At 43.9% G+C, this 25,201-nt stretch overlaps 1 protein-coding gene across 5 annotated transcripts in view; it reads right to left on the bottom strand.

Annotated features, from left to right (window-relative positions):
* Positions 1 to 1,812: 1,812 nt before the first annotated feature.
* The window catches only part of LOC122552167 (GEM-interacting protein-like), a 104,215-nt gene continuing 80,826 nt past the window's right edge, over positions 1,813 to 25,201 (bottom strand). For all 5 annotated transcript variants that reach the window (XM_043694699.1, XM_043694700.1, XM_043694703.1 and 2 more), the window contains 11 exons: positions 23,767 to 23,957; positions 23,545 to 23,624; positions 21,347 to 21,448; positions 18,785 to 18,877; positions 17,451 to 17,614; positions 15,594 to 15,782; positions 15,065 to 15,202; positions 12,401 to 12,621; positions 9,425 to 9,701; positions 6,122 to 6,242; positions 1,813 to 3,266 (listed from right to left, as the gene is read on the bottom strand). In XM_043694699.1, coding sequence (XP_043550634.1) covers positions 2,569 to 3,266; positions 6,122 to 6,242; positions 9,425 to 9,701; positions 12,401 to 12,621; positions 15,065 to 15,202; positions 15,594 to 15,782; positions 17,451 to 17,614; positions 18,785 to 18,877; positions 21,347 to 21,448; positions 23,545 to 23,624; positions 23,767 to 23,957 — 2,274 coding nt within the window. In that variant the 3' untranslated portion in view covers positions 1,813 to 2,568. The remainder of the gene's footprint in view (positions 3,267 to 6,121; positions 6,243 to 9,424; positions 9,702 to 12,400; positions 12,622 to 15,064; positions 15,203 to 15,593; positions 15,783 to 17,450; positions 17,615 to 18,784; positions 18,878 to 21,346; positions 21,449 to 23,544; positions 23,625 to 23,766; positions 23,958 to 25,201) is intronic.

Here is a 25,201-nt window from a genome sequence, read left to right as displayed (position 1 = left end):
TTTCCACCTATCACATTTCCGACGCCCCTCCCCCAAGTCCCTCCTCCCTATCTTTTATCTTAGCCTGCTGGACAAACTTTCCTCATTCCTGAAAAAGGGCTAATGCCCGAAACGTCGATTCTCCTGTTCCCTAGATGCTGCCTGACCTGCTGCGCTTTTCCAGCAACACATTTCCATCTCTACATCAGATCAAGGTGAGCTTCAGTTGAGTGAGACTGGATCACTCAAAGGGGCCAGACCAGCTAAGAGCAGATCTCCCATCTGAAGTGAACCAGTTCAGTTTTGATGACAATCCAACAGCTTTGCAGTCAGCATTTTACTTGTAGTTCTTGATAGCAGACTTGAAATTGTCAAACTGTTGCCATGGGATTTAATCTCACAGTCTCTGGGTTTGTGGCTTAGTGTTATTACCAGAATTAGAGATTTTTATTCACTCATGGGATTTGGATGACTGGATTTGTTGCCCATCCCTAATTGCCCAGAGGGCAGTTAATAGTCAACCACATTGGCGTGGGTCTGAAGTCACACGAAGGCCAGACCAAGTAAGAATGACAGATTTCCTTCCTTAAAGACACTAGTGATCCAGATGGGCTTTTCTTGACAATCAACAATGGTTTCATGGTCATCATTGGACCCTTAATTCCAGATTCTTTATTGAATTCAAATTTCACAACCTGCCGTGGTGATGTAAACCCAGGACCCCAGAAGATTAGCTGAGTTTCTGGATTGATAGTATAGCAATAACATCACTACACATTGCCTCCCCAGCAAAAACAGAAATGTAAACCCAACCAGACAAACTTTTTAAAATATATTAATTCACAGGATGTGTGCATTGCTGACTGGGTCAGCATATATTGCCAATCCTAATTGCCCCTTAATAAGATGATTAGATTAGATTCCCTACAGTGATGGTGAAGCCCCTGCAGTCTATATGGTGTAAGTACACCTACAATGCTGTTGGGAGCAGGTTTTACCCAGTGATAGTGAAGGAACAGTGATATATTTCCAAGTCAGAATGTTGTGGGATTTGGAGGGACATTTGCATGTGATAATGTTCTCATGCATCTCAGAATCCCCACAGCATGGAAACAGGCCATTCAGCCCAACAAGTCCACACCAACCCTCTGAAGAGCTTCCTACCCAGGCCCAGCCCCCTATCCTATGCCCATAACTGCATTTCCCATGGCTAACACACCTAACTTACACATCCCTGAACACTATGGGCAATTTAGCATGGCTAATCCACCTAACTTCTATATCTTTGGACTGTGAGAGCACCCAGCAGAAACCCACGCAGACATGGAGAGAACATGCAAACTCCACACAATCACCTGAAGCTGGAACCATACCCAGGACCCTGCAACTGTGAATCACCAGTGCTAACCACCCAGCCAGCATGCTGTCCTCTACTATCTTAGTCCTTCCAGGTGACAGAGGACTTGGGTCTAAAAGGTACTGTCGAAGCAGCCTTGATGCGTTGGCAGAGTGCATCTTGTAGATGGTACATACTACTGCCACTCAGGATGGCGGAGGGACAGAATATTTATGGATGTGGTGCTGATGAAACGGGCAGCTTTGAGCTGTATGGTGTCAAGCTTCTCAAATGTTATTGGAGCTGCACCCATCCAGGCAACTGGGAAATATTCCATCACACTCCTGAAATTAGCCCTGTAGATAGTGGACAGACCAAGGGAAGTCAGGAGGTGAGTTATTCACCATAGAACTCCTAGTCTCTGTCCAACTCTTGATGTTTATCCTTCAAGTGAGCAACATAACAGCCCTGTTAATAATTACCAAGATTCAACTAAATGTTAACAAAACTCTTTAAATCTTTTTTGGGATTTATAATATTGCAATATATATAAAAAAGCTTGAGGTAAAAGATGGAAAACATTGCACCAAGGAGTCTTTTAGGACAGAAATCTGTTTGTAAAATATACAAGAAGGATTGTTAGCCACCCTGCCAGTGCTTTGGAATACTTCAGTAAGACCAGCAAGTGCTGGAGAAACTCAGCAGGTCTGGGACCATCCAAGGAGAGAGAAAAAAAAGAGTTAATGTTTTGAGTCTGGATGTGGGATTTGATCAGAACTGACCAAGGGTCATTGGACTCAAAATATTAATTATGTTTCTTTCTCTCTCCACAGATGTTGCCAAATTGGCTGAGTTTCTCCAGCACCTTACAATTTGTTTTGTTATAGATTTGCCCAGCGTCCATAGTTGTTTATGTTGGAACACTTCCCTGCATCAAAGGTGCTATATGAATGGATATCGTTCATGAGGTGCCAGGCAGCCTGTCTGCGTGTTCTTTACTCTGCCCAGGTCCTATGTCAAAATGATTTCGCTTCACAGATGCTGAGCTTTTCCAGCAATTTCTGTTTTTGTTGCCTATGTCAAAGGCTCTATGTAAATGCATGTGGTTGACAAGGCATCAGGCAGAGTCTCTCTCTGTTCTTTGCTTTATATCTTGCAGTTAGTCACTAATGAGTCACGATGGTGACAGCTAACAAGTGGACAGTGTTTGGATTATGTCTGTACATCTCCCTGCTCTGACCCCTCTCCCTCCCTCACACAAAGTGGACCTCTCTCTCCTCGGTGCTCTGCCGCTGACGGGACACATACAGCATCCTCTCGATGTCCCGCCGCTTCTCTCGCTGCCCATCCACCAGCTCTTGACACACGTTGTTGGACTGGTTTGAGTTCAGTTCAGCATTAACTGTGTGCTGATGCTGCCGCTGCTCATCCTCCAACTCTCCCAGTGGATCCGGGGCATCAGCCGCTTCCGGCTGCTCCAAGCTGGACTTCTCGCCCTCATTGTCGGCCTCACTGCTGTCCACCCGTCTCCTGTCCTGCAGCTTTGACACCAGCCGGGCCGTCCCCACGGTCATCTCAAAGCGCTTGTGTTTGCCGCCTGAGCGCCGCAGGGTACCGCTGTCTGGCGATGAGCTCCGGCTCGAGCTGCTCACTCTCCTCTCTGTGTCTGCGGCCGCTGCCACCACCACGCCGCTGTCGGGGACAGCCCGGGTATTCTCCTTTTCCCCTGTCAGAGCCGAGGGCAGGCCGGCTGTGATGATAGGGAGAGCCGAGGGTTTGGGGATGATGGCCCGGCTCTTGGCCTGGCCGTATCGCTGGTACTTGCCCGGCTGCCGGCTGAAGTTGCATCGAGGTAACATGGGCTCAGCGCTGCCGTCGCTTTCCCAATCCTGGCCATCCAGGGAGTGAGAGTCCTCAGCTACCTGCCTCGTTGCCTCCACTAGGCCTGCAGCTGAAAGAAGTAGGGTAAAGAGAAAACAACAACAACAAAAATACATTAGTGATAGATTTTCAGAGGTGAAGGACCCACCCCCCTCACCTCCTCACCCCCTCACCCCAAGAGCTAAAGTTGGCCCAGGTTGGTCACACACAGTGACAGGATTAAGGGGGGGGGTATGAGGGCAGGATAGAACCATCAAATCCACACGGTGTGGAAGCAGGCCATTTGGCACCTCAAGTTCACACCAATTCTCCAAAGGACATCCAATCCAGACCCACCTCCCCCTACACTATAACCCCACATTTCCCATGACTAACACATCTCGCCTGGACACTATGGGGAAATTCAGCATAGCCAATCCACCTAACTTGCACATAGAAGAGCCAGTACATGCCCTTTGGCTGTTGATGTTGTGCCGACCTTTTATCCTACTAACCCACAGAATCTTCATTTTACTATCCTCCATGTGCCTATCCAAGAGCTGCTTAAATATCCCTAATGTATCTGAGTCTACTACCACTGCCGGCACTGCATTCCTTGCACCCACCACTCTCTGTGGGAGGAAACTGGAGCACCCGGAGGAAACCCACACAAACATGGGGAGAATGTGCAAACTCCACACAGACACAGTCACCCGATGGTGAGATTGAACCTGGGTCCCTGGCGCTGTGCCCTTGTAATGTGTAGTTACAGCCTTTCTGAGGCTGAAAAAGCAGCACATTTCCTCAGATCAATCTTGTTTTTCCAACTGCATTGAGGATCTGAATATGTCCAAAGGTAGATTCTAATTATTTTGATCATTTTTCCACTCCTCATTGTCCTTCTGTTTTTTTTCTGGGGTAGAGGCTACATGAGGTGGTTTCCTATTGACCACTTCACTTAAAGGTAACACAAGTCCGAAGGACCATCCGTCTGGATCTTGTTGCCCTCACAGATGAGATGGGCCAAATAGTTTATTCTATTCATACTCCTTGTTTCTAGCACTTTTGCCATCAATGCTAAAAATTCATTGGTTACACCACTGGTCAAGGCCTTTAACCCTGAATGTGGCGTCCATTTTAGAAATGCAGGACTTTCTAAGGGTAAAACCAGAACAGCATTAGCTCCTGCCTGAAAGCAGGTGATGCTCATGGAACTCTGTTTCCCTTTTTAGTTATTTAGAATCATACAGCACAGAAACAGTCCCTTCCGCCCAATTCGCCCATGCCAACCAGGTTTCCGAAACTGAACTAGTCCCAAATGTTTGGCTCATATCCCTCTAAGTGAAAGTGAGGACTGCAGATGCTGGAGATTATAGTAGAGAGTGTGGTGTTGGACAAGCACAGCAGGTCAGGCAGCTTCCTGACCTGAGCAGAAAAATCGACATTTCAGGCCCTTCATAAGGAGGGCTTTTGGCAAGATGTTGATTTTCTTGCTCCTTGGATGCTGCCTGACAGGCTGTGCTTTTCCAGCACCACACTCTCGGCTCATCTCTCACTCTAAACCTTTCCTATCCATGGACCTGTCCAAAATGTCTTTAATTTGAGAAACTTGTTACCGTTCCTTTGACTGCACCTTCAGCACCATGATTCTGATCTTTGGGTACCAAGTGTGGGGAGGGGGCAGAGCAGTTTGGGTAGGCATGTCAAAGGGTCTCCTCGATGACGTGCTTCTGGGCCTGGCTAAAGCAGCTGTCAACATGTCCAGGCAGTGGGCTGTGGAGAGATCATAAAGCCGACTGTCTGCCTGTCTTCTGTGGTTGACCTTGATTTTTCACCAGCACCCTCGAGACTTTGCGAGAGAGGTGGGTGCTGCGGGAACTGGGGTACATTAATTAATTAACCATCTCCATTTTGATTTAGCCGCTTCCTCTTTTCCTGCCTTCTCTTTATTATTGTGACACTGCCTCTTTTGGGCTGCGTTTATTTGTTATTTAGTAAATTGGGTGAATTGGTGGTGAGTTCTTATAATACACAAAGGAGTGTTTCAAGCCCCTGCTAGACTGTGCTTGTAACTGTGAATTAGGTGTTTACTTTAATTGGTGGTGGGTTTTATAAAATTTAAAAAAAAGTAGGTTTTGCCTCCCTGCCTCTGGGCCAGAGGCTTGAGTTTAAGTCCCACCTGCTCCAGAGCTGTACTATAACATGTCAGTACAGGGTGGTTTTCTTAAAAAAAGTAAACAAAGATTGTTCTCTCGGGGTCTTATGGCACAGAGGCACATCCCTGCCTCTGGGCGAGGATGCCAACATTCAAGTCCTACCTGCCCAGATGTGTCATGGTATGTGCAGACAGGTTGATTAAAATAGCTAAAACTATGGTTGTTAAGAGGTTAAATAAAAGACATGGATTCAAGTGTTTGTTATTTGTAAATTTGGTGATGGGTTTATTTTGCAAAAAGAATTCACCCCCAATTGGGGTTTTGTTTCCTGACAGGAGGGAAAGGTGGAAACTGGTGTTTGTGCTTAACTGTAGATTTACAATAAAATCCTTGTAAATTTCAATTTCTTTAGCTGTCTCTTTTACTATGTGGGTGTTGGTCTGTTAAACACAAGGGACCCCTTACCCAAGCCTCTTTCTAAAGGACAAGACAACTGCTCCCCCTAACCCAGGTCTCCAATGACCCTGCTGCCCTGGATAATCTGAATGATGCACTTACAATCTTAGTGGCTAAACCTGACAGCAACATGATTGGTATAGCTGCTGGCATAACTTGCTTTTCTCAAGTTGGAATATCTGATTCCCAAACATGCCAGATACTTGCCCTGCTCCATGCATCGTAGAGAGGAAAAATGGGATAGGCACCAACAGCTTGGATGAAATTTGAACCTTTAAGCCATGGGGTTAATCCCCTTTATCCATTTATTCACACATGTGTGCATCCCACTCACCTGTCATGTCGCTGCTGCCAGAGCTCTCTCTCCGTTGGTCCCGTGTGTCATCAAGAGCTTCGTTTGACGAGGATTTGTCCGAAACATATCCTTCACTTGAATTTCTTTTCAAAACCAGACTCTGCAATAGGAGAGACTGGACAGTAAGCACACAGCAGCCAGCAAGATCTACCATCTGAAATCCATTGTGTCACCTATTTTCACTGAAACAAACAGATCCAGGGACATCTGTTCCCTCCAGTGCCAAGTTACAATCTGGGGCAGCTACATTCAGTCACTGCTTCCAGTGAAGGAAATCACATACTGGTCTGTGACTCCTCCGGAAAGTGTAGGGAAGTACGTTGTCATTTACTTGCTCCCTACAGTGTGAAGTCAGTTCAACAACGGAAATCGAGTGTCACTTGGCCATCAATTCCCTCACGGCCATATGTCCAGTCAGCATTCTCTAGAAACATTTGATGCAGGACATCTGGATATCACTGGTTAGGTCAGCACTTATTGCCCATGCCTAACTTCCATGAGGAGGTGGTGGTGAGTTGCCTTCTTAAATCATATAACTTAAATCATATAACTATAACCTGGTGTTGTGTGATTTTTAACTTTGTGCACCCCAGTCGAACACCGGCATCTCCAAATCATTCTTAAATCATGACAGCCTTTGGGGTGAAGGTACACCCACAGTGATCTAAGGCAGAGAGTTCCAGGAGTTTCACCCAGCGACAGTGAAGGAATGAAATGTTAGTCCCACCTCAGTTTGGTGAGTGGGTTGGAGAAAAACGTGTAGGCTGTGGTTTTCTCTGGTGCCCTTGCAGCTGGACTGTCTGCACTGAAAACATTTTCTGTTACGTCCTCCATTTTTTAAATATAAATGTCTGAAGATTTGTTTAAAATATTATCATTTTCTTGCAGAGTCCTGATCCTAGTTTTTAAAAAAAATTATGTGCTGTTATTTTTACAAAAATCCAAGACATTTTCAATCAGTCCTGATACGTTTTCATAGCCCAGGGAAAACACCCTTTGGGGGGAATGAAGGGGGGAACAGAAGAAAAAGACATTGATTATGTTCAGTATTTCATTTTGAGATTAATTCATTGTATGTTATGGGAGTGTTGCTTGAGGATGAAAGGAGGGAATTTGGAATGTACATTTATATAGCACCTTCTGGCAAGTCACAAAGCACCTTTGATGCTTCACAGCCAGCATACTCCAGTTATCATCACAGAGGCAGCCATCCTATATACAGCAATCTCCAGCAAACAGCAGTCAGAGGAACAACCTCCTCTTCAAATGAACAGTGCATGAACCTTTAAATATAAACTGAACAAATAAATAGGACCTTGTTCTCATTTGAGGACAGCACCTCTGACAATGCAGCTGTTCATCAGACAGCACTGAAGTGTTGCGTTCAACTGATTAGATTAGATTACTTACAGTGTGGAAACAGGCCCTTCGGCCCAACAAGTCCACACCGACCCGCCGAAGCGCAACCCACCCATACCCCTACCTTTACCCCTTTAACCTAACACTACGGGCAATTTAGCATGGCCAATTCACCTGACCCGCACATCTTTGGACTGTGGGAGGAAACCGGAGCACCCGGAGGAAACCCACGCAGACACGGGGAGAATGTGCAAACTCCACACAGTCAGTCGCCTGAGTCGGGAATTGAACCCGGGTCTACAGGCACTGTGAGGCAGCAGTGCTAACCACTGGGCCACCGTGCCGCCACAACTGTATACAGGGTAAGTTGTCTACAGGGCAAAGGAAAAGCAGAAATAGAAGACTTAGGAAAATAAAATACAAGGGCTTTGTACCGTAATTTGTTAAGTTTAGTTAACATCCTTTCACTGTATTGGAAAATATATCAGAGTTGAAAACCCATTGGGGAAATCATTGTGTCCATCACTAACCTGGTCTTTTACTTAAGAGCAGTGGGTTCCCTCAGCTGGAAAATGCTGACATTTTAATCTTAAAATTTACAAACTTCAGTTTCAGACTAGTTGATTTAGAGAAAGGAAAAAGATTAGATTCCCTACAGTGTGGAAATAGGCCCTTCAGCTCAACAAGTCCACACCAATCCTCCGAAAAGTAACCCACCCAGACCCATTCCCCTACATTTACCCCTGACTAATGCACCTAACGCTACAGGCAATTTAGCATGGCCAATTCACCTAACCTGCACATCTCAATTCACCTAACCTGCACATCTTTGGACTGTGGGAGGAATCCAGAGCACCCGGAGGAAACCCACGTATTCACGGGGAGAATGTGCAAACTCAGCACAGACAGTTGCCTGAGGCAGGAATTGAACCCAAGTCCCTGGCGCTGTGAGACAGCAGTGCTAACCACTGCGCTACCGTGCCATCCCAAAAAATACAGCAACATCTTGTTTTGTAACAGTGGTCATTCTTCGACATTCAGTTCCCCAGTTACTCCCATTTACTGAGACTCTAATCTCTTCTCAATTCAATGCAGACACGGAAGCCTTACCAACTTCTCTGCTTTACATAAACACTACAACACTCCCCAGCTATAGATATTGCAATTCTGCCTCTCTCTCAACACCTGGTTCACTTATGCTCTTTTAAGGAAGGGAATCTGCTGTCCTTACCTGGTTTAGTTCACTTGTGATTTCAGACTCACATCAATGTGGCTCTCTGAAATGGCCTAACCGGCCACTCAGTTAAGGATGGGCTGTTAAGGATGGGCAACAAATGCCGGCCCAGCTAATGATGCCCACATTGCATGAAAGCGTAACAAAGTCCCATCTCTGTCCTCACTCCTTTATTTCCCTTCCCTCTCTTTTTCATTCCCAACTATCCCCCACCCTTCCCAATAATACTCTATTTCCTCTCACAGTGTTGTCTGAGGCAAGTGGAAATTATTCTCCTGGCTGTGTTCTTTGATGGGAGTTCCTGCATTCTCAAACTTTCCAGCTACACAATTCAACGATTGAATTGCTTTGATTTACAGCAGTACTTGAGATGGGTCGAAACTAAGGGATAGTGGGTCTGGTCCACCCAGATTATGTTTGCAAATATGTATGCCTATAGTGGATGATTCAAGCAGTGGCTGCCACCATAAAATATGACAATATGTGTATCTTCGAGATTCTACCGACCTGATACTTTGAGTTATTTTTCATTGACCTGTTTAGATATGTCATGATACATCTGCATGATAATCAGGACTTGAATCCAGAGGTTCTAGCTCAGAGATAGTGATGCTACCACCATTTCACAAGACTCCTAACTTAACACTTTATCTTTGCTACAATCTTGCGATAATTCTGCAAGACAGTACCTCAGAAGAATTGCTCCTGCCTTTTGCTGTGCCCAGGGCTGCCTTCTCTTGGTTTGCTGGCATTTCTGTTGGCCAGGTTTTGAGGTCTTGCTTAGGTTCGAAGATCTGATTGCATTGTGTGATCAGGAAGTCTATAATCTGAGCCTGATATCCACAGCTAACCAGGGAAGTCATGGAAGCTGTGTCTTCCAGAGCTGGAGGTCGTATCAGTGTGGGGCCAAAGATTATTCCCAGGCTGTTCGACGACATCTTGTTCTCTTCGCATTGTTCTGTCACTCTGCAAGAGGAAGAGATATCTATCTTGAAGCAACTGAAACAATAGTTTACACACCCCTTCTGGTGTTACAACTGAAGCCAGGGAATGCACTATCACCTTGGCCCCATTACTTAACAGGGCACAACCTAAAATAAACATACATTTCCATATATGAAGATGGTCAATTAACTACCTTATCTGTATCAGGTTTTAAATAAAAAGACCTATTAAACACAATAATTGAAATTTTATGAAGTGCTGGAGAAATTCAACTGATCTAGTAGCATCAGTGGAGAGAGGTACAGAATAAGTGTTTCAAATCAATATGACTCTTCTAAGGAGTTCTAAAGAAGTCATATTGGATTTGAAGCAATAAGTGTTTATTTCTGCACAAATGCTGCCAGACCTTTTGAGTTTCTCCAACACTTTCTGTTTTTATTTCCGATTTCCAGCATCCACTGTATTTTGCTTTTAAACACCATTATTATTTGGTTATCAAAGCCAAACTTATTTCATAAAGTTACTGATAATTGGTAACATACACAGTCGGTAATATTGAAGTATAAATCTTTTTCTCTCTAAATATTCCTATAACATTTGCTAAAGTAACACTTAAGGAAATCAGGGGAAAAACGATTTATCTGCAGAGATTGGCCTTCTGAAAGAGAAAATACATCTTGGCCAATGGGTTATTTTGAAGACACAAAGGTCAAAAGTCTAGTGTAGAAGGTTCCAAAGTCTGATGTTCTGGCATGTCTAACCACATCATTAATCAGACATGGTTGTCTCTGGAGTCTTAGTGGACAAAGCTTGCTCAAGAACTCCAATATTGAGATGTTCCTTCAATCACTTTCTCAGAAGAACAGATAGGTTTCATCCTGAACTTATCAAAAGTGTTTTCTTTTCAGAAAAAAATGATCAGCTAGGTAGCTTGACCCGCAACAAAAGGCAAAGCAAAACACTCTCCGAGCCAGCCACTGTTCAACAGCTCCAACAGTGGTCTCCAGGAAGCCATGTTAAAAAAAAATTCCAATATCCACAATGATCTTTCAAACCATTCTAGGTTTTTCTTTTAACTTGAAAAAGATAAATTTTTCTATAATTATTCTAAATTTAAATCCCCTAAGAAATATTAGATATGAAGCATTTTCATAACATCTGAAAGATGACCCAGAAAGGTGTCAGCAACAACTAGCTTCCATCCGCTGCCTTACCAAAGTGCCTATCCCTCATGAGGGAGCAATGTTTGACCTTAACAGTCTTTAATTGAAGCCTGAAACCCCTAAATATAGGTAAGGGCAGCTTTCCATTTGGAAATAATACATAACACTAACGCTAACCTCCTGTCCCTCATTGCATTGCCTTCTCCATCTCTTTCCACCCTTCCAACAAACCAGCTGAGACCAGATATCTTGGTGTGTGATATACTCTACTCAAATTTGGGAAACTTTGGAATGTGGAAGTTCTTATTGAATGTGAGCAAATCTGCTTTGTGTTCACTCACATCATTATCTTGTAGATACCATCTCTCCATCACCCAAATCTTTCTGTCAATCTTAACTAATACAAACCTTCCCAGGCTAGTTACAGACCTAATCGAAAATTCTTTACCTATTTGGTCTTCCAGGTATTTCCAACTGGCCCAATTGCACTAATCTGCCCTTTCGCTTCAGATGTTTCTTATTCTTTCAGGGTGTCCTTAAGTTGTTGCCCAACCCTGAACCAAGAACAGTTAAGAGACAACTGTTTTGCTGTGGGTCTGGAGTCACAGGCTAGACTGGGTAAGGATGGCAGATTTTCCTGATCCAAATAGGTTTTTACAATAAACAATGGTCACCATTACTGACACTGGCTTTATATTTCAGATTCAATAACTGAATTTAAATTCCACTAGCTGTTGTGTTGGAGGTTGAACCCAAGTTCCCAGATTATTAGCCAGGCCCTCTGGATTATTAGTTCAGTGACATTACCACAACATCACCTTTTCCCCAAATCTATTGAGTCTTTGCATCATCTAGGTCTTCCAACACTTCCCAACTATCCCCAGTGGTGGCAAGACTGAGATATCAAGTTGATATCATGGAATAGATTCTGGTATCACAATGCATGCATATAGCTGTGACTAGCATCATGCTCAATATACAAAATCTTCCAGGAACTTCTCTGGTTCTAAAGAAGCTGATTGATCTGTGGAATAAAGGGTTGCATCGGTACCAGATGATGACTGCGTAATGAGCTAGCCAGGATAGTGGCTATTATAGGTAGACCACCATAGGAGAAAGTGAGGGCTGCAGATGCTGGAGATCAGAGCTGAAAATGTGTTGCTGGAAAAGCGCAGCAGGTCAGGCAGCATCCAAGGAACAGAAGAATCGACGTTTCGGGCATAAGCCCTTCTTCAGGAAGAAGGGCTTATGCCCGAAACGTCGATTCTCCTGTTCCTTGGATGCTGCCTGCCTGCTGCGCTTTTCCAGACCACTATAGGAGCCAGGCCCGAATGCCATATTTGTTAGTCCAAGTCCAATTAGAGACAGCTACACTACATGAGTTTATGGGGTAGACCAGAGAAGACTGGCAGACTCCCATCCTTCACAAATTAGAGAACCAGTTATCTTAGTAGAACTGGAACTCAGCATCTAAAGTTTGCAAGCACTATAGACACTAATGCGACTAGTTCCATTACTACCATCTAATTTGGAAATCTATATCAATCCTGGGCCTACCTGTAGAGATGCCCAATGATGTGTTCCAGAGCATTGTAGTTGGCGGCTGGTAGCTTCTGCAGCAAGGCCTTGGCCTGCTGGATGAGCTGTGCCACTTTATCTGCTGGCATAGACACTCCCTTGGCTTGGCTGTCCTTCAGCTCTTCACAGGCCAGGTGTAACTCTTTGGCAAAGTTCATAAAGTCATTGTAGAGGGTGGAGAGAACAATCGACTCAGGAAGCTTGAAGTCAAAATTAAACATAAAGTTTTCATCAAATTAGAGAATAGTTACAACACAGAAAGAATACCATTCTGCCCATCGCATTCACACTGGCTCTCAGCAAGAGCCCAATCCCAACATTCATCGTTTCCCCTGAACCTTCCAAATGTTCTTCTTTTAAGTTAATTACCCAATTCTTTCTCAAAAGCTTCAGCTGATTCTGCCCCTACCACTTTCTCCAGATCTGAACTATATATTGTATGAAAAAGATGTCCGTCATGTCACCATCGTCTCTTTAGTCAGTCAGTTTAAATCAGTATCCTCTAGTTCTTGACCCCTCCACACAAGTGAAGACTGCAGATGCTGAAGATCAGAGTCGAAAAGGGTGCTGTTGGAAAAGCACGGCAGTGCTGGACAAGCATGTCGACTTTCCTGTTCCTTGGATGCTGCCTGACCGGCTGTACTTTTCTAGCACCACATTTTTTGACCCTCCACACAATGGAACAATTACTTGCTTTCTACTTTTCTCCAAGGCCAATAGCTCCATGTTGCTGCAGTCTATCAATGTAACTGGACTCTCTCGTTCCAGGAACTCATATGAATCTTTTCTACACCCTCTTTATAATCCATATGCATCCTTCCGTAAGGTTTGTGCCCAGAATGGGATACGGTACTCCAGTTTCTCGAATTTTCAGTGTCTTTCCAGCCCTCTCTGCCCTCTGCCTGAAATTGCCTAATATTGTAGCTAAATTACTTATTAAGTTACCATGTGGGCCTAGACTGTGTCAGGCAGATAGTTATCTGTACAAGTGAGAGAGTTGTCGTGGTTTGTCCAAATTTTATCCAACTCTTCCAGTAGCAGTTTATGTAAAAGTGACTACTTTCTCCACAACCAGCCCCTCCCCCACACACCGCTCCCATCCCATCACCCTCATAATTTCTAAAAGTAACGTTACTGCCCAGGCTGAGGTCAGGTTTTAGTACCATTGAATTGGTATAGCTAATTACCAAAGGGCTTTTCTGCTTTGTGGGCTCAGTGATCTCATAGGCCTACAGAAGGTTTTCTAATGTCATGTATTTTGAATTACAGAACATCACCTATTTATTTACTTTAGATTACATTTGATTACATTACAGTGTGGAAACAGGCCCTTCGGCCCAACAAGTCCACACCAACCCGCCGAAGTGCAACCCACCTATACCCCTACATTTACCCCTTACCTAACACTACAGGCAATTTAGCATGGCCAATTCACCTGACCTGCACATCTTTGGACTGTGGGAGGAAACTGGAGCACCCGGAGGAAACCCACGCAGACACAGGGAGAACGTGCAAACTCCACACAGTCGCCTGAGGCGGGAACTGAACCCGGGTCTCTGGCGCTGTGAGGCAGCAGTGCTAACCACTGTGCCACCGTGCCGCCCACTCTCATTCATTTGCAGTTTGTTTCTGGCTTGGGTTAATGAAGAATGGGGGAGATCAAATTGAGGTATTCATTGATAAAAGGTGTGAATAAAATAGATGTGGAACGGATGCTTCCTCTTGTGGGGCATTCTAGGACGAGATAAGGATAAGGGGTAGCAAATTTAAAACAGAGTTTAGGAGAAACAGTTTCTTCCAAAGGGTTGTGAATCTGTGGAATTTGCTACCCAAAAGTGAGGTGGATGCTGGGACAGTGAGTAAATTTAAGGAGGTGTTAGACAGACTTTTAATTGGTAATGGGTTGAAGGGATATGAAGAGAAGGCAGGAAAATGGGGGTGAGGAACATATCGGCCATGGTCGAAGGGCTGAGTGGTCTAATTGTCCTCCTATATCTTATGAACTATAGTGAGAGTATGACATTCTCAAAGTCAATCTTCCATGTACCAGAGAATCTTAAGGGTATAAATAAAGATTTATGTTCCCTGTCATTGTTGATTCCCAAGTGCCTCAGTTTGATGAAAGTGTACACCTGGCAATAATACCTGGAATGGGCCTGTCCAAATCTTCACCATCAAAGACAAAAGCCAAATGACCCAGTAATCCGTGTTGATTTATTAATGCTGATGTAAAATCTGGGCTGTTCACCTGTGAAATCCCAGGGTTGCTACTGCCCACGTGTAAGCCCAAGCCATTGCACAGAGCTGGGTCTTTAACTCTAGCCAGTGCACAGAGCTGGCTTTGTAACCATAGACAGAATACAAATCTGGCTCTGTAACCTAGTGAGGACACAGAACTAAAAACGGTGTCTTTTTCCAGTGTTTAGATCTGGCACTGTAACCCTAAACAGAGCACAAAGCTGGCTCTGTAATATTAGCCAAGGCACAGAGGTAGCACTGTAACCTGAGCGAGGACACTGACATAATGTGGCCCCCATTGAAGAAGCTGATGAATGAAATTCAAAATCAACATTTGCCGAGCAGAGCTGCTTGGAGAATGATGGGATCAGACTTAACACAAGAGTTCACTATACTTCAACCCACCTCTCGAAGATACAGAGTTAATACATTCGTAATATCGTGAGGAGAGTTCTCGGACATGTTGATGAGGTCCCACCCATTTTCGAAGGAATGGCGTAGTTTGGAGATGCGAATCTTTGAACCATTCACCCGATAGAGCCCCTGAAAAATCAGAAATTACAACATTGATTGATCTATAACACTGACATCTGATTCTAATTATTGAAAGAAAAACAAACAGCTCACTACCTACGGTAAAATGCCATAGCACCTATTGTGGGATATGATGATAACTTTGGTGCAACTCAACAAGGAGAGGGAGATTGGCAATAGATTCTTTGGGAGAGGGTAGATGGGCATATTCCATGTAGAGGGGATTTAGACACACACCATCGAGAGAGTCAAGAGATGACAACACAGTGAGAAGGTAGTAGCAGACTACTGTTGCAGTTCTGGTAATTATCTGCCAGGCTACCATAGCAATGCTTCCCTGGCTCTCTATCTCCAACATATTCAGTTTCCAACACTCTGATCTTGGCTGGGTTGCTCTTACCTGTACATTCAGTGCCCGGCTGTCGATCTCAGCTATGCATTTTCTGATGATGAAGGGGACCTCATCAGCTGCCTCCCTTGGAACCTGTGCAAAGTCAACACCAAAGAGAGAGACCTTGTTCTGCAGCTTCCGATGTCCACACATGATGGCAACCGATTCGAGGCATTTCCTATGACACGCCAGGTAGCACTGTGAAGAGCAAATACTCAAATAAACACAATTACTCAATTACTCAATTAATCAGCACCAGCAAAGCCTCAAAGAATACCATGCAGGTACACACAGCTTGTGAATGGATGAACATTACAGAAGTTATTTTCAACAAAGGGCTGCAAGGCTTCTCACGCAGTCACCTGGAGAATGCCCGTTCATTTAAATGCTGCATCTCCTTTCTTTCATATGGAAGGCAGGAACAGGAGGAGGCCATTCAGCCCTTCAAGCTTGCTCTGCTATTCAGTATATTCTTGATTGATCATCCAACTCAATCACCTGTTCCTGTTTTCTCCCTAGACCATTTGACCCCTTTAGCCCTAAGAACTCTCTGAACTCCTACTCAAAAACATTCAGTGTTTTGGCCACAACTGCTTTCTGTGACAGAGAATTCCATAACTGGCTTCACAATCATGTTCCAGGCCCCAATTTTCTTGCAGGCAATGGCAATGGATGTTTGTAAGTGTTTTATCAGACAGGGGAGGGACTGTTCATATGAACATACTAATTAGAAACAGGAGTAGACTATGTGACTCCTTGAGGCTGCTCCACCATTTGTTTGCATCATGGCTCATCTGACTGTGCCTCGAACTCCACTTTCCTATTTGCTTCTCCACCCCCAAACCATAATTGATCAAAAACCTATCTAACTCAATATATTTCAATGACCCAGTCTCCATTGCTGTCTGGGCAAGAGAATTCCACAGACTAAGGTCTGTGTGTGAAATAGCATTTTTCTCTCATTTCCAACTTAAATGGGACATCCCTAATTGTTAAGTTGTGTCTCCTAGTCTCTTCTACAAGAGGAAATAATGGGCACTTGCAGTTTTCACTCCTATCCCTAATGCAGGATTTTATGTTTCAGTAAGATCACCTCTCATTCTTCTAAATACTAATGGATACAGGTCCTGCTTGGACCATCCTTTCCTCATAAGGCAACCCCTTTGTTTTAGGAAGCAGTCAAATGAATCTTCTCTGTACTGCTTCTAATACAACTTTTTATATACTTTCTTGATTAAATCTGTACAGCTGTGATCTCACCAAAAGTCCTGAAAGACTTTAGCAGAGTTTAACTACTTTAATATCTATTTCCCTTGCAATAAACGGCAACATTCCTTTTCTATTGCCAACCCTGTAACCTCAGTTTCTCCTGAAGAACTCAGACAGGCACTTCCACTGGGTGAAGGGGGCCAAGGAAGATAAAGTGGGGTTTCAATCTCACAGGACCTAAATCTTCAGAGTTAAGCTTCTGCAAGAACATCAGCTACCATGGCAGGATCTCAAATCTGTTGTTAAATGACCGCCCTTCTGAATTTACTCCTCAAGGTCAGAGTTTTCTCTTGGTCATAATTCCTTGGTGAATCTGCCCCAATAAGCTCCTCTGCCAATGCACTTGCAGGTTACTCCATTCTATCAGGGCAAAGCTGATCATGCCCCCAGCTGACATTCACTCGCTCACATTCCAGCAAAGGTTAAAAGCCACCAGATGGTTAGTCAGGAATAGAAGCAACAGACACAACTGTCTGTAACTTTCTGAGCTAGCAATGGGCACTGGAGCACCAATCAAATGCAGAGAGCCCATGTCTTGTGCCACCTTAGACTGCATTCAGCAGTGCTCGGACAATACCAACAGTTCAGGCAACTAACCTGCTCACATTCGGCTCCATTCACCACAATGAGGCCTTCACACTCACGACATTTGGTTGGTGCTCGGAGTTTCCTCAGGCGGTGAGTCTGTGCTGCTTTGGAGAGTGAGATTTTCTTGAAACGCCCTGTTGTTCCTGAAGTTTCATTGATCAAGTCAGTCAAATCTAAGAGAAAATTTTCAAGATAAATTGAACCTGTATTATATTACCCTCTCCACTGTCCTTCCCTATTCCTGCCTCTGTGCTGTCATTTTCTCATCTTTTCTCTCTGTTTTGCATTCATTTTCTCTTCCAAACCTACTTGCATTTTCTCTCCTTCTACCCTATCTCTCCCTCTCCCCATTTCACCATCAACCCTCCCTCTTGTCCATTTTCTCTCATATGGTTCTATCATTCCCCTTTCCCCTAAATCACCATTCTCTGCCACCACAACAAACACCATTCCCTTCTCTCTCTCATTTGCTTTTCCCACTATTGTGCTCTTTTTGCTTTCTTGCTCATCCTCTCTAATTTCCCTTATCACCTTACGTTCCTCTCTTCTTTCACCCTTTCTTCCTTCATGCCCGTTCTACATTCTCAGCTTCCTTCTGCTTCCTTTGGGGAGCAGAGATTGATGAGCTGCCAAATCAACTGACAGACAAATGTGTCCTGCCTGCCCATCACTCCTCATTCAACAGGTGTGACAGCAAGTCTCAACAAGATATCTGTAAAAGCTCAGAAAGCTGAGACACCTAGATGTCTCCTGCCTGGCAGATCACGTGATTCACACTAGCTTTCCTCAGACACAGGTGGCATGATGGCTCAGTGGGTGGTACTGATGCCTCATAGTGCCAGGGACACTGGTTTGATTCCATTCTCAGCTGTCTGTGTGGAGTTTGCACATTTTCTCCGTGAGTCTGTATGGGTTTCTGCCGGGGCTCCAGTTTCCTGTCGCAGTCCAAAGATGTGCAGGTTAGGAGAATTGGCCATGCTAAATTACCCATAAAGTCTAGCGATATGCAGGCTAGGTGGGTTAGCCATGCGAAATGTAGGGTTACGGGGATAGGGTGGGGGCGGGGGGTGCTGGTGGGGTGATCTGGGTGGGATGCTCTTCAAAAGGTGGGTATGAACCCAATGGGCTGAATGGTCACTTCCTGCGCTGTAGGGATTCTATGACACCAAACCCCTCATCACCAGACATGCCACTCATTCACCTATATTTAGGCATTTTCTTATGTATCTAAGCACCAGAAGGACTTCCAACTTGTATTCTGCCAACAGTAAGCCAACTTTTCATCGAGGTGTTCCTCTCAAAGAATATTTAACCCCACCCCCCCATCCCACCCGTCAACATACCGCTATCATTCGATCGGATCAAATCTCTCTCTTCAAATTCATCTGGAGATATCACAGAAGACATAGTTTTTGGTAACTTCCTACCGAAATGAGCTGCAGAGATAAAATGGAGGCTTTTAAAATCGTGCAGATATGAGTGAAACAGAGTTGATTCTGACACACACAGAGAACCTAGTGGCCCAGTCAGCAACGAGGAAAGTCACAGCACCTACTGGGCTTCTTTGTCATTTCCAAAGGAACTTGTCATCTCCTTACACCAGCGGTTATAAGGCTGTTGTATATAGTGATGCAGGGATAAACTAATTCTCACTTATGCATATCCTTCTATTTTGGAGATGTTTTCTACTGGTTTCCTAATGATTCACAAACATCCCTGACAGGGTTTGAACTCTGTTGACCCCATCCATAGACCTATAAAACAATATTCACTGAATGTCAGGAGTACCCTGCAACTCTCAAGTGTCAAGGTTAAACAGTGCTGCCCCACAATTTGTTTTGCTCTTTCAGTGGATGGGTGTGGCACTGCCAGGGCCAACATCTATTGTCTTAATTGCCCTGGAGAAGGTGGGTGAGATGCTTTCTTGATATACTGCAGTCCTTGGGGAAGATGGGTGAGATGCTTTCTTGATATACTGCAGTCCTTGGGGTGTAGTCACCCACAGTGCTGTTAGGAAGTGAGTTCTGTGATTTTAACACAGCGAAGGTGAAGAAACGATGATATAATTCCAAGTCAAGATGGCCTTTGGTTTGGAGGGTGACTTGCAGGACATGGTGTTCCAAACATCTGTTACCCCTGTCTTTCTAGATGGTAGAGCTCACTGTTTGGAAGGAACTGTGTGTCAGTGATGGAGGGCTTGCATGTTGAAGGAGACGGGCAGAATGTCAATGAAACACAGTCACAGTCTAAGAAGAAGGGATAATCCATTCAGAAATGAGAAAAGGAAGAATTTCTTCACTCAAAGAGTTGTGAACCTGGAATTCTCTCCACAGAAAGCTGTTGGGGCCAGTTTGTTAGATATATTCAAGAGGGAGCTGCACATGGCCCTTGTGGCTAAAGGGATCAAGAGGTATGAAGAGAAAGCAGGAGTATGATCATATTGAATGCAGGCTTGAAGGGTCAAATGGCCTACGTCTGCACCTATTTTCTATGTTCCTATGAAAACGCTGCTTTGTCCTGGATGATGTCAAGCTTCTCAAGTGTTATTGGAGTTGCACTCATCTGTACAAATGGGGAACATTCAATCACTCTCCTGAGTTATGCCTTGCAGATGGTGGACAGGTTTTTGAATATCAGGAAACAGGTTACTCACTGCAGAATTCACAGCCTCTTGTGGTTATCATTTTTGGGTTTTTGTGAATGCCAGTAGAGTCTAGCAATATAACCCCTATCAAATCTCAATTGGAGTCAATGGTGTCTAAATTAATCGCACTGTGTTTATGGTAGCACAGTCCCCATTTCATGTAAATGTGAATTTATGCAGCATTTCTGTTATATTCAATGATTTATGTCATTTTACAAGATATTTCAGCTACGAATCTATGGTGTTGCACGTGTGCGGTACAGTATTCAGCTTCTCCTTTGTTTTTACTGAACGAGAAACTGTCCGAGAGAATCGTAACACTGGCTTTAACTTTAATTCCAATGGGAACCCATGATTCACTTAAGTCATTTCATTTAAAGCACTGATTTCTTAAGAACAGGGCCACGATTTTCAGTGAGGACAACCTATATAACAGCAAACCACCACTGCACATGCTGACTGAGATCAGATAAATAATCAATATCGTGCTGCATGCTGCAGCTGTACAAAACACTGGTGCAGCCACTTTTGGAGTATTATGTGCAGTTCTGGTCACCACATTACAGGAAGGATGTGAAAGCTTTGGAAAGGGTTCAGAGGAGATTTACTGGAATGTTGCCTGGTATGGAGGGAAGGTCTTGCGAGGAAAGGCCGAGAGACTTGAGGCTGTTTTCATTACAGAGAAGAAGGTTGAGAGGTGACTTAATTAAGACATATAAGATCACTAGAGGGTTAGATAGGTTGGACAGTGAGAGCCTTTTTCCTCAGATGGCGATGGCTAGCACGAGGGGACTAGCTTTAAATTGAGGGGTGATTGATACAGGACAGATGTCAGAGGTAGTTTTTTTTACTCAGTGAGTAGTACAGGCATGGAATGCACTGCCCGCAACAGTAGTGGACACGCCGTCTTTCAGGGCATTTAAATGGTCATTGGATAGACATATGGACGAGAATGGAGTTGAATAGGTTAGATGGGCTTCAGATTGGTGCAACATCGAGGGTTGAAGGGCCTGTACTGCGCTGTAAAGTTCTATGTTGTAATAAATGCTCAATAAAGGCTGACTTAGCTAGTGCCACCCAAATCTCATGAACAAATAAAACAGAAGGCACAGTCCTGAAACCTATCAGCTCAATAAGGCATGGAGGTGTGCTATAATCTGAAGAGTAATGGCTGGAACTGCTGGAGGCTAATTGTTGACAACACAATTCTGTAAGTAGGTTCTCTTGTCCTCGTTCAAGGACAACTTTCGCTGGTACGTACCCGGACTGGCCATCGGAGAATCTAAGGAACGTGACTCACTGCTTCCTCCAGTGCTTTCCGAATCACTTAAGGCAGGTTTAGTCCCGACTGCATTTCGAAACACTACACAACAAGAAAAGGAATATATAAATTAGAACACTGTTCCGGAAACCCCTAATGTTCAGCAGCTAATGAGAGAAAGCTCCTTCCTAAAACATTAAATTGTATGTATAAAGCACAGACTATGTATTATAAGAACCCAAGGTGCTAATGCCCACTTCAGCTTCAGTGCTCCCAATTACCCTTCTCACTAATTGCACTAATATAGGAAGCAAAACAGAAAGATTCCATCAATTATACAGCATAGGGGAAGCCATTTGGCCCATTGTGCCTGTGCCAGGTCTTCAGTAGAGCTTTCCAATTTGGCAGGGCCCTTATTTTCCCCCTCATAGTCATACAACCTTTTCCTTAAAGTATCTGCCAATTCCCCTGGAACTTATTTCCACCACCCTATCAGACAACAAAAACTCACCAATAAGATTATTTCTCATCTTCCCATTTTGCAGATTATCTTAAGTCTGAGTCCTCTGATTATTGAGTGCCAGTAGAAACAGTTTCTCCCCACATGCTTTCACAAAGTCTCTCTATTTTAAAGTTAATTCTCATTCTCAAAGAAAGAGCAGTCTTTGCTTCTCTGGGCTTTCTGCATAAGATTAGATTCCCTACAGTGTGGAAACAGGCCCTTTGGCCCAACTAGTCCATACCACCCTCTTAAATCCTTCACTTTTTGTGATATGAAATGGCATTATAAGATCTCTTAAATTGTACCGAAAACAATTGAGTAGGTGGAATAAATTCAACCACAAATTGTAAACAGTAGTGTAGACCACCAGAAGAAGAAAGCTGCCTCTAAAACTAAATTACAAGTATTCTTCAGAATCCCTCAATTCTACATGTTAAGTTTATGTAAACTACAATTGGCACTGACTGAATCATCTGAGTTTCCTATAAACTTTGTCTTGTTTTGGCTTTGCCTCATTGAGTGGCCACCTTTGCATCAGTGATTGTGGTTTTGAGCCCCTTTCCTGGACCTGAGCTCACAGTCTATGCCAATGTTTCTCTGCATTACTGAGGTAGTGCCGTTCAATCAGACAGCAAGGCAGTAAACTCTCCAGTTGCTCCGCAGAATGCTAAACATCCTGTGTTATTTTACAGAGGACTGGAGAAGTCCTCTTCACACCCTGGCCAACAAAATTTCTTGCACTGACGCCACCAGAGAAATGACTGAACTCATTGCTGTTTTTGGAAATCTTGCTGAGCACAAATTGGCTGCTGTGATTGCACACATCACAATGGCAAGTAACATTGTGGAGTGCTTTCAGAATCGCTTAGCTGTGGTTAAGTGGGTGACACTTATCTCTTGACTTAGAAGGTTGTAGGTTTGAAACCCACTCCAGTGACTCAGGCACAAAATCTAGGCTAGAAGACAATGTTTACAGTCAGAATGCTATGCTTCAGGTGAAATGTTAAAATAAAGTCTGTCTTCCGTCTCAAGCAGATACAGATTATTTCAAAGAAGTGCTGTGGACTTCCCCTGACCAATATCTATCCCTCAACTAGCATCACTGCAAATCAGATTAGCTGCCCATTATCACATTAGTAATCCAAAGATGTGCAGGTCAGGTGAATTGGCCATGCTAAATTGCCCATAGTGTTAGGTGCATTAGTCAGGAGTAAATGTAGTGTAATGGGGTAGGGGAATGGGTCTGGGTGGGTTAATCTTCGGAGGGTCGGTGTGGACTTGTTGGGCCAAATGGCCTGTTTCCATACTGTAGAGAATCTAATCTATTTGTGAGAGCTTGCTGCAAGCTGGAAAATTGGCCCTCCCAGCCGTGACATGAGCAGTGAGTAAGAGGATACAAGGAGATTAAGTTGCAGGTTTCACAGTAGCTGCTTATAATTTGGGAAGGAATATAATCTTTTCTGGTTGGCATCTTAACAGATGTGAAAAGTGTGGCACTGGAAAAGCACAGCAGGTCAGGCAGCATCCGAGAAGCAAGAGAGTCGGCGTTTCAGGCATTAGCCCTTCATCAGGAATAAGCCCTTCTCCAGCATCTTCAGTCCTCACTTTCTCCTCATTGACAGAGGTTCCTCCTTAACCTCTTGAGAATAAATAAGGCAGGCTTCCCCATTTACAAAATTGCTTTTCAGCAACTTACTCAGTTTGTTTTCAAACTCGTCTGACAAACTTGGCAAGTCACCAGAAGATGCTGACGATCGATGGAGCAAATTAGATGACCTGCAAATTAAAACAAACGTACAATTTATCAGTGGGCCAAACCCATCATTCAGTCCCACTACAGAATCTCATCAAACCAAACACTATTAATTCTCTCATTACTGAATCTCTTTCGCCATCCTTCATTTGATGTAACACTCACCTCCTGCTGCGAGTAGCAAACTCCTCGAATTCATAGAACTCCACAGGCTGCATCTTCTTATCCAGGTTTTGAATAAACTCAAAATATTTCTGGCCGGGCTCATAAAGTTTGATGTTCTCATGCAGTGAGCGAAAGGCCAGGGGCACTTGTTCGATTTGTTCCTCCTGCATTTGGAAAAGGTTCACAGAGACCTGGTGAGGAAAATGTATGAAAAGGTTACTCTTCATTGATGCCTCAACTACTTCCAATGTAGTGTAAGGTGTCACCCCACTTCATGGCAAGTATCCACGTTGTCTCTGCTGTAACTTCCATTCCAACGTCTCACAGGCAAGCGAAACGTACCTCTTCATAGATTGATGGAAAATAGGACTAGGAGTAGGCCATTCAGCCCTTGGAGCCTGCTCCACCAGTTAATACAATCATGGCTGAGCATCCAGCACAGGAGCCTGTTCACACTTTCTCCATGTATCCTTTGATCCTTTTAACCCTAAGAACAATCTGTAACTCCTTGAAAACTTTCAATGTTTTGGCCTCAACTATCATCTATGGTAGAGAATTCCATAGGCTCACTGCTCTTTGGGTGAAAAAATTTATCTTCATAGCTGTCTTAAATGGTTTATACCATATCTTTAGAATGTGACTTGTGGTTCTAGGCTCCCTGGTCATCGGGAACATCCTTCCTATGTTCATTTTGTCTTCTTTTGTTAAAATAATAAGGTCTTTACGAGATTCCAACTCATTCTTTAAAACTCCAGTGAATATGGTCCTAACCAATCCAGTTTCCCTTCAGATGTCAGTCCTGCTAGGCCAGGAATCAGTCTGATAAGCCTTTGTTTGAACTGTCTCCATAGCGTGAACTTCTTTCCTCATCTAGTGGCTTGGCCTCACTCTGTTCCCCTTGTTCTCAGTGGCTTTATGAATCATAGTATCATTCAGAGACAATGGTGCAATACACACAAGGCAGTAGCGAGTTTTGAGATTTGTAGCTCAGGTTGAGATTTTGGATGTAGGTTTGCTCGCTGAGCTGCAAGGTTCATTTCCAGACGTTTTGTTACTCTACCAGGTAACATCTTCAGTGGGCGTCAGGTGAAGCAATGCTGAAAATCCTGCTTTCTATTTTTATGTTTGGGTTTCTTTTGGTTGGTGATGTCATTTCCTGTGATACAGGAGTTACAGAAGCAATCATCCCAACACTCACAAACAAAGCTGCATCAGAACATTATTTCAACGAGGCAACACACACTGCAGCAAAGAGGAACCATGCAGAGCAGAGAAAAATCACTTATACCATGTATTCAAAAAGAATGGGTAACCCAATGAACACAGTCTGTCGATTTCTCAGCAACAAACCCAAACAAGCAGACAAAACACATCCAGAAACTCTAGCCGCTCACCCCTACATCAAAGACATCTCGGAAATGACTGCCAGACTACT

The sequence above is a fragment of the Chiloscyllium plagiosum genome, chromosome 8 (genome assembly GCF_004010195.1).
Source record: "Chiloscyllium plagiosum isolate BGI_BamShark_2017 chromosome 8, ASM401019v2, whole genome shotgun sequence".
Taxonomy (NCBI): Eukaryota; Metazoa; Chordata; class Chondrichthyes; order Orectolobiformes; family Hemiscylliidae; genus Chiloscyllium; species Chiloscyllium plagiosum.
The sequence above is the reverse complement of the archived record's forward strand: the minus strand, read 5'-3'. Positions and strand labels throughout refer to the sequence as shown.